Source organism: Tubulanus polymorphus, chromosome 9 (assembly GCF_964204645.1).
Source record: "Tubulanus polymorphus chromosome 9, tnTubPoly1.2, whole genome shotgun sequence".
Classification (NCBI taxonomy): Eukaryota; Metazoa; Nemertea; class Palaeonemertea; order Tubulaniformes; family Tubulanidae; genus Tubulanus; species Tubulanus polymorphus.
Genome location: NC_134033.1, coordinates 16,193,776 through 16,204,219, shown reverse-complemented (window position 1 = coordinate 16,204,219; position 10,444 = coordinate 16,193,776). Strand labels below are relative to the sequence as shown.

Genomic DNA, 10,444 nt, shown 5'->3' with positions numbered 1-10,444 from the left:
TGAATATAGTAGGGGGGGGGGGGGGCAAAGTTAGTGAGACAAGCAACATTGATTTTTAATCTATGATGCAGACATTTTGGCTTTGGCACCGAAGTATTTTATACGATGTATATGTAAATCAATTTGTGACTAGAGCGATTGAAGTGTATTATACACGTAGTAGAATGTCCAATGAAAATGCGCCCTCACCGGTCGGTCAGCTACTGGAAGGTTGTTTAATGTTAACCATGGTATATAGGGGTCAGCTACTGGAAAGTTGTTTAATGTTAACCATGGTATATAGGGGTCAGCTACTGGAAGGTTGTTTAATGTTAACCATGGTATATAGGGGTCAGCTACTGGAAAGTTGTTTAATGTTAACTATGGTATAGGGGTCATTTACTGAGAGGTTGTTAATTGTTTTTTTTACCAATGCCATACAAATACCAGTGATTCAAGAAGAACATATGAAAAAAAAACTTTATTTAGAATTAAGAATTAGCTCGCTAAACCTTTAACATCAAACTATATATCGTCGCATTTAATTGAAACAGAGACAATCATTTTCGATATTTTCATTCTCCCTCGTAATAAAGTAAAATGAAACGAACCCTGCCGCTGTTGTTGTCACCGTCGAATGTGGATTACCAGTACATAAGATATATTATCATATTAAGCTGTTGCTCTTAAAATAACGGGGTTCGATGTTACAATGAGCGCGTGCGGTGCTTGGTCGATAACCTAAACACAGCCTTTATTGATATCAAGCTGTTTTCTTTTGCTGGAACCAGATTGCGTCAATAAACTGTGTTCACTAGTGGTTCCCGAACTAGTCAGACTGATAACTTTGAAGTACAAGCTTTCGCTACTATTTTGCAGCCAAAATAGCTTCAACGGCTAATTGAGCCATGGAATCCATGATTAGGCTACTATGTCTAAACAATTAGCCTAAGCTTGAACTTCAATTTCTAAATCTATTCAACCATCAAAGTTCTAGATGCCTTATTAATCACTGATGGAACCAAATTGTGAAAGAACTGTTAAAATCAAGTATTCTCTGTATTTTGGGATGGTCTCGAGTTTGAGAATTTGTTTGTGTTTACTCGGAGTTTGTTCCGTCATCGCGATTTCCGCATTGTTCGTGAATTTTCAAACATTCCGACGAGCCGGTGAACTAAAGTATCTACCGCTGGCGAAGAAGAGTGTGCATTCCGTGAACAGTTATTACGAATTTCGCGAGGATAATATCGAGGGGGCGAAGACATCGAGCTCCTCTCTGTCGAATCGGTTGCGTATGAAATTCGTCGCGAGGGAGCTCCAGCCAAAATGGAAAGCGCAATACAGATTACTGGTGAGACAGTTCGATGCGTTGATGCGCAGATTGAATATCAAGTATTTTCTGTTTTCCGGTTCGTTGATCGGCGCCTATCGTCACCACGGACCGGTGCCCTGGGACGACGATTTCGACGTTCAGTTGTCAAAAAAGGATTTATTGAAGATTAGGAAAGTCTTCGACGACAACGATCCGCAAGTAAAACATATGAAAATAAAAATGTTTAAAAGTCGCCCGTGGAAATTATCTTTTTCGTACTCGCATTGGCCACTTGTCGATATATGGCCTTATGTGCATATAGATGAATATATAAAAGATTCAACATTTCAGCCGTGGGTACGAAGGAACAACTCCGATATTTTCCCACTCGTTAAAGTTCCTTTTATGGGAATGATGTTACCGGCGCCTCGCAAGTGGAGAAAAGTATTACTAGATCGTTACGGGGATATCGACAAGAAATGTACATCTCACCACGTGTCGCACAGGACGTTTCGTACTTTTAGGGTCGTACATACCGACTGCGCGGCGTTACACGGACACTTTCCGTTCGTCACTAGAACTTTAAAAGATGGAATCATGAGCGAAACCCTTAAACTGGGTAATCGAGCTTTGAGTATGTGGAGGTATTCGGTCGGATCGAAAGACGCGCCTGTAGATCGTGTTATATGCGATTGAACAGTATCGTATTGAAGTAAGCACTGCAGCTGGCGCAAATTGAAGTGTTTTCAAGATCAGTGAAATCTATGTTCAAATATATTCATTCTCAGGTTTAATATCTGTGTGTCTTTGTGTCTGTCTTTCCGCTACTTAGCTTTGTTAATAGTTTGTCGATCTTGACGACACCTGGGTACAATGTTAGCAATGTTAGCAGTGATACGATAAGATAAGTTCAGATTTCTTTATTCATCCTGACTTTATCAAATGTATAAGATTATCGAAGATAAGATAAGATAAACGTTTATTTATAAGGCATGGTTGGCTGAGCACTAGCGTGTTTTACACATGGAAATGGAGTCGAACCAATACACGAGATAAGGATGTGAGTTTATTGATGAGTGGAAATCTGCCGTTTGCGACATGATGACACCTTAAGTTAAGAGAAATGGAAAGAAAACATAATTTTGTTGGTCCCGTGGCGCTCGCAGTCGTGATGTTGATCCGCCCTAAATTAGACTGGCTATGGACCGGTCTTACAGCCATGACTGCGCAACTGACCTATGCTTATCGATGTATATATATATATATATATATATATATATATATATATATATATATATATATATATATATATATATATATATATATAGATAGAGCACGTGACGTCATAGTAAGTTTGCCCGCCAGTGTTGCCGACTTGTCATGCATAAGTACAAATACAAATACAAATACAAATACTCTTTATTGTTCCTTAGTTATACTAGTACACCAGATGATCTCTTACATTAGACAGGACAATACGAACGAAGAATTATAAATCAAAATTGAAATTAAGATGTGATAACATAACGTGCATTTACCAACAAGCCTTCGAGCAGGTGCTGGGCAAAATATGATATATTGATTCATATATAACAAGCTTTGACACTAAAGATTGCTCAAATGCATGATCAGTTGAAAACTTTGGGAATCTGTCACGTAAATGGCCTTCAATATGGCAGTGTTGAAATCTATGTATATAAAGTTAAATTTGTGCTTCCTTCACCGGTATTGTTAAAGTCGTGTATTAGTACTGTTGGATATTTGTATACAGTATTATCCTTAAATCCTTTGCGTTTCGCTTCACGGAGAATTGAATAGATTTAGTAAACCGATGAACTTCTATCTGTATAAATTTTCGCGGCATTTCAGTAAAATGCACAGTCTTATCCTGTCATTCGAATTTGAGGTATGCCAGCACTACGCTATGGCTGGAGATAGCAATTGTAAGTTATCGAATTATCACAATTTTCTGCTAATTTTATTGTATTGTTACTCATTTAGTTGTTTTTGTTTTGTAGCAAATCGGTACTCGTTGTTTAGTGCTAGTAAATAAATCCGAGTTGAAGCTATTCCGTCGTTCCGTCGTTTTCGTTGATCGTAGTTGCTGACAGGTGGCGTTGGTCATTTGGAAAGCACGTGACTGCACGACCTCCATTTTAGGTACAGTACAGGTTTTAGGAGCGCAATAACATGTAGGCTTATTGTTTTCAATAATCGGGGTGAGACAAACCTTTCCAAACGCATCCGAACTGAAGTCCAAACGCAATACGCGATATTCAGAATTATATTTATATATATTCTAATTAAAATATCGATGAAATAAAATCGTTACAGCTCAGAAAACTAATTGGTTACGTGTTTTATCTAATTGCCGCTTTTCGAAACGAGAATTCGATAACGATCGTCGGGAATTAAACACGGGGGGAGGCTCGGTATAGGTTTTCGACATCTGTTCTGTTTTTAAGGGTAGGTGCCGTTCATCGCGCGATTGTGTTCGCGTTATAATTGGGCGCCGATATCAGTTCGCACATGGCCCCGAGATAACAACGGCGAATTATAGAGTTTCATTAGGACAATCGGATGATCTTAAACCGAGGAATTTTCGAATAGTCGCTTCGTAAAAGGGTTTCACATTTAGGTTTACAGACAGAAAGGTAAGTTTCCTGGTTGAAATCAGTTGTTTTTCTTGTTATTATTTTTGTACATATTGATGGTGACAAGTAGACTATCATCATATACTATGAGAAGTAGAAAGGTTGGGCGGCTGTAAATCTATCATGTTAGTAGAGAGAATCCTACAATAATAACGAGAAAAACACAGTCCGAAAATGTAACTGATGCTTTTAGTAGTTTATTCAACGTTTCGACTTTAGTCATCTTCAGGAATACTGTATTCCTTGAGCTAGTGTAGTTTATGTGACGTTTCGACCTTAGTCATCTTCAGGAATACTGTATTCCTTGAACTAGTGAATAGTTTATTCAACGTTTCGATTATATCCTAATAGTCATCTTCAGGAATACTGTATTCCTTGAACTAGTGTAGTTTATTCAACGTTTCGACTTTAGTCATCTTCAGGAATACTGTATTCCTTGAACTAGTGAATAGTTTATTCAACGTTTCGATTATATCCTGATAGTCATCTTCAGGAATACTGTATTCCTTGAGCTAGTGTAGTTTATTCAACGTTTCGACTTTATCCTAATAGTCATCTTCAGGAATACTGTTTTCCTTGAGCTAATGTAGTTTATTCAACGTTTCGACTTAAGTCATCTTCAGGAATACTGCATTCCTTGAGCAAGTGTAGTGTATTCAACGTTTCGACTTTATCCTAATAGTCATCTTCAGGAATACTGTATTCCTTGAGCTAGTGTAGTTTATTCAACGTTTCGACTATATCCTAATAGTCATCTTCAGGAATACTGCATTCCTTGAGCAAGTGTAGTGTATTCAACGTTTCGACTTTATCCTAATAGTCATCTTCAGGAATACTGTATTCCTTGAGCTAGTGTAGTTTATTCAACGTTTCGAGTTTATCCTAATAGTCATCTTCTGGAATACTGTATTCCTTGAGCTAGTGTAGTTTATTCAACGTTTCGACTTTATCCTAATAGTCATCTTCAGAAATAATGAGTTACAACAAAAATTATGAGATATTATATACAATCCAGAGACAAAGAGACTAATTCAAGTAATCAGAGATGATACAAACTAAATGAAAATTAACGTACAGAAACAGCTGCACGCTAAAATAGATTTAAGGGAAGCAAACCAAAGGGTAATTATATGATACGATAGTGCGAATACCAGCTTCGGTTACATTTTCGGACTGTGTTTTTTTCGTTATTATTGTGGGATTCTCTCTACTTAGCTTCAACACGGATCCAGAGTGTTTTATCAATCGTGATCTATTATGTCATTTTGTAATGTAGATTAAAGTGGTGAACGAATAGATATTACATAATATCACAACATAATATTTCACCCACTCGAGTTATACTAAATGGCAGTAAAAAATCCACATTTTCGGACATTGCTGAATAACTAAAATTTATGAAATGTTTAAAACCAACTATATACAAATTTTAAAGTTTAAGAACAGAATTTATGGCACATTTCGATTGGTCTCTTTGCCGATTCGATACTCTTCAGGCACATGTTCGGAATAGCGTTATCTGTAAACGTTCATGAGAATATATGTAATCGGGAATCGCAATTCCCAAACCGGGATACGTTCAATCGAAACCTGCCAGAAATTGATCAAAAATGAATTTATTATTTTTTATTCATAACATAGATTATTTACAGAGACCGACACAAATATACAAAAATGAAAAATTTTAAAAAACAAAAAGACAACGTCTTTGACATCGTTCAGCAGGACCACCGTCTTAAAATGGTGCTCTCGGGTTCAGACACCTGAAGCGCATTCTCGCCCACCGGGGTTTGATTGTCGCCAGCCGAAGCTCACGCCAACGCAAACCATAGCCGCGATCCCTTCATTGGTATATTACATCGCCCAAGATTTCTTAGGCGGACTGGTTGCCGCCAAGTGGCCACCTGCAGAGATCTGCAGAGGCTTGGGTTTGTGTTTGCCTGAGTTTCATCAGGCGGCAATCAAACCCTGGCAAGCGAGGATGCTAGAATGTTACAAACACGATGATTAATACGTCCGATGAACTCTTATTTATCCGGAGTGTCGTCTCTATGGGCTGTGTAATTCTATTGTAGGCGTATAGAGGGCGCGATGAGGGGACTGTTCACCATCGGTCTACTGGTCGTTGTTATAACCACTGTTGTTGCAGCCTCAGATGAGAAAGATAAGAGTAAGTGAAAACAAGTTAGAACTTAATTGATGTAGAAGAATCACAAGCGTTCGGTGACATTTATCATGAGCATCAATCAGCAGCAACATAGAGTCTACTACCCCTTCAACATAGAGCCTACTGCCCCTACTGCCCCTTCAGCATAGAGTCTACTGCCCCTTCAACATAGATTCTACTGCCCCTCCAGTATAGAGCCCTGCTGATCGATAACGGAATTTCAAATGGGCACTAAACGCGACCAATGCGTACGCGTCCACACGTTCTAGTCGCGGGAAAAACATTTTCCATTTAAATCATTTCTATTAAAATCTAAAAGACAATTCTTTTTCAGACTTTCGTAGAGAATCAGTGACGAATTTTTATTTCAGCCGATTTGGGTATCAATCTATCTATAGATAAAAGCGATCAGGGGTCAAGAATGCCACAAGCTACCGGTACTAGAAACCACCACGAGCAAGGGGCGAGACCAGTGACCGAACCACTCGACCACTGCTACACTGACTTGTTAGAGACTTTGGCACATGTTTGTTATCAGTTGAGCAATAACTGTGCAAATTCATTCAAATTAATACCAATTTTCTTTGTAGAACAGACATATCAATTACGATTACTATGTACCTGTAACTGGTGACAACTTTTCTTCGGATTTCAACTAATCCCGAACGCTGCACTTGTAACTTGCGTTCCTGTAGACTACGGTTCCAAGTTCTTTGTTCTTCTAAATCCTTTTTCGTCTTGCTTTTACCGATGTATTTTTGGTTCCGAAAATCGTAACGTCGTGGGTATACACACCGCGGTCGCCAGTCACCCAATACCCGGTTACCCCCACCCCCACCTTCCATCTCCCCCTGATTTCTCCGTATATCTGCCGGCCGCTTATTTCATTCATTCACCGCGCGTAGTTTGGCTTGATAAAATAAAAACATCACCGATAATCTCTCAAGAGCTGAACGACGAATTAGGCAGATTTTCCATTCGAAAACTATACGTCAAAATCAATCTTCATTACAAGTTATATGACAGTTCCGAATATTTACGTCCCAGACTGAGTTAAATTCGACTTGATGAAATAAGTGGCCATCGTGACCTAGTTTAGATGTTATTCTGCTCAAACTGTTATACCATCTTTTAACTCTACGATTATCAAGCTTGCGTTGTCAAATATTCGCTTCGGTGATAGTTTTTCGTCGCAAAAGATACAAACAAATAGTCCGCGCGTCAAGACGTTGCCTTCACGTGGACGACATCACGAAGGGCAAGGCCGGGCTCGTAAGATTGAACTTGCTACTTTGTCTATCTGCCTAATTCTGTGGTTTTTGAGATTTTATCGATGCAGGTTGAAGCCATCTACACCGGTCGATTCGTGACAGAAACAGAGCAAAATAAACAAAAAGGTAAAAATGGAAATGAATCTTTTTATATATATTCATAATTTCGTTGTCAAATTTAGTTCATAAGCTTTGTACTGAATTTCTAATAAATTCATATTTTCTACTCAGATATCGATACAGATTTCATTAATGATTTATTCATTTAAGAAAAAATCATTCGGTTTTAAATGTAGAACAAGTCATACTACTAGCGAACCTGGTGGATCCTCGCCTGCCAGAAGTGGAATCCTCGATTGCCACAGTAGCGGTGCGGTTACCCCATTCATGATTATGGCAGATAAACTGATTATTTTCAGTGTAGAAGATAATGAATAACATAATAGTATCTTATACATTTCTGGAAACCTTTAGATTGGTTATCTAAGATGATAAGAAATCGTTCATCAAATTCATCGTTTGTTGAAAACTTATCTGAATGAGGACTCATTCGATCCTATCGTCTGAAGTTTGGTTTGGTTGACGTTGGGGAGGGTCTACCCATAAGGGTTCACCATCCAAACTCGGATTGTGTTGTAGCTTCCCATTAGAGAATGATCTCCTACGCATTGGGAAATTAAGACGTCAGATGATGCGCGTTTGATTGTACGTTGTGTACTGTTGGATTTCAGGGTGTAAAATGGCCAGTGATTTGATATTTCTGATCGACACGTCCAGCGGGATGGTGACACAGGACCTCAAAGCCGTCGGTCAGTTCATCGAAGATGTGCTGTCCGATCTCAGAATCGGTTTAGATCACAATCGAGTGGCTGTTGTCAGTTTCAGTAAACGGGCGAAAGTGCTTCTCAAACTAAAGGTAACCGGTCTACAGCATAGACCCCGATCCGTTTAAACTTTCTAACTATATCCATTCGGTAAACACCGTCATTTTCCCTGATTCTTCCTAACTCGGTACTTGTCGTCTTGATGGTTAACTCCACTGGTCAACTCTACAGCATAATCCACGTTTTAAATAGTTCTGATCAAAAACAGTAGACTCCTCCATACTCGATACCGGTCAACTCTACAGACTCCTCCTTCCTCGGTACCGGTCAACTTTACTGTAGACCCTTGTTACCCGGTACAGGTCAACTCTACAGTAGACTCCTCCTTCCTCGGTACCGGTCAACTTTACTGTAGACCCTTGTTACCCGGTACAGGTCAACTCTACAGTAGACTCCTCCTTCCTCGGTACCGGTCAACTTTACTGTAGACCCTTGTTACCCGGTACAGGTCAACGAATCTCTGGACCACTTAATTCGCCTGGCGATTGCTACTAAAATCTATTGCAGTCATCTCCAGGAATACTAGTGTCATAACGAAATTGTATGATTCATAAAGGCCTACCACCAAGAACATAGATACTAAAAGTAAAAAATGTTATACGACTAGGGCTCAATGAACAGCATAAAATACAGCGCATGTCGCATTTTGTTCTAGGATTCTACTAACGTTGATGCTGTCAAAGAAGTTACAAAACATCTGAAACGCACGAAGTTTAATACTCGAAATTTAGAATCCGCGATGAAATCCGTGCATCAGCAGGTATTCCTGCCCGGTAACGGCGCCCGGGCCGGGGTGCCCAATATCATCGTACTGATCACCAGTCACTCGGATCTGTTCGGAAACCTGACGCTTCACGACGAGTCTTTACACGTTCTGTCGATCGTCGTCGGTATCGGCAAGAATCTCGTGCGCGCCAAACTGAATCGACTTGCAGACGAGACCATACACGTGAAAAGCACCGACACGCTGCATCTGAAAAAGGGAAAATTCGTGAAACTTGTCTGTCACGGTAAGCAGAGACCCGGATAAGAGGCTTAATTAGTTAGAATAACAAAATACTGGTGGATCTTTGATCTAGAAATAAGCGTGATTATCCATTATTTATTTGATTGATTGACTTCAGGCGTGACGTTTTTGCTGAGAGGATATCCATCCACGGGACAGATATACTAGTTAACTTCTCAGGTGAATTAACAGGATATTTATTTCTAAATTTTAGCACATGTAAAAGGCTGCCCAGTAGGATTCATACAACAGGGAACCAAATGTATCAAAGTCAAGAAAAAACGTAAGTTTCAACAAAAGCTTTAAATTCATGGACGGTTCATTGACTGCTAATTTGGTCTCAAGGATCTGGTTCCACAATTCATGGTTAATAACATCTCTAAAGCCAAATTGATTCGAGGTCAAGTAGTTTGACTCCGGGAGTTCAAATCCCAACTCACAACGGTGGACACCTAGCTCAGAGATAAAATTAACATCTCTGTACAAGAGCACTTAATGGGTTAATACGACATCTGAATTTTAGCCATTTCTATTTGAACTGGGTCTAGATTTCGACAGGAAAACCCCCTCTGCCCAAGAGTGGACGATACTAATTAGAGTCTAATTTGATTTACAGTAAAGAATGGTGTTCCATGTCCGCCTGGTTTTGTAGATCAAGGCGATCAGAAATGCGCCTTATCGATTGTCCGTCGAGTTGGTAAGTGGAATGACGTCATCTTCCGCAACCGTTTGTGACCCCTTCATTTTACAGATTATAACTGGCGCACATAGATCGACCTGAGATTGTAATCCTTCGAGTCCTCCTTTATCATATTCAAATTTATACACATTTTCTGTATCCTATCTTGCTGTTCATTGTTCCCCATTCATTTCTTGATTTATTCTTTGTAGAATTAATCAAAACATTCGGGGGTAACGGCGCCGGCGCGTTTTGTAAATTTCCCTTTCGATATAAAGGTCAAATCTATAAAGCGTGCACGGCGATTGGTTCATCTTACGTGTGGTGCGCCACCACTTCGGACTACGACACGGACGGCAAATGGGGCTATTGCCAGGGTAAGTTCCCCGATGAGACGGACTGGTTTCGGTCATGGTGGCGGCTCTGAAGTCTTAAAAGCATAATTTCTTATTGCAAAATTTGTTAATTGTCCAAGTCGAAACTAATTTCCTC

General features: G+C 39.5%; 1 protein-coding gene across 1 annotated transcript; it reads left to right on the top strand.

Moving 5' to 3' along the window:
• Positions 1–804: 804 nt before the first annotated feature.
• On the top strand, positions 805–2,013 carry LOC141911263 (uncharacterized). The gene is made up of 2 exons (XM_074802252.1): positions 805–831; positions 971–2,013. Exon 2 carries the CDS (start codon positions 995–997, stop codon positions 1,985–1,987), a length of 993 nt encoding a protein of 330 aa, XP_074658353.1. The 5' UTR covers positions 805–831; positions 971–994; the 3' UTR covers positions 1,988–2,013.
• Positions 2,014–10,444: the final 8,431 nt, after the last annotated feature.

What these genes read in the sequence shown, in the direction of transcription:
- LOC141911263 (XM_074802252.1), top strand. Translation starts at nt 995, where the DNA reads ATGGAACCAAATTGTGAAAGAACTGTTAAAATCAAGTATTCTCTGTAT.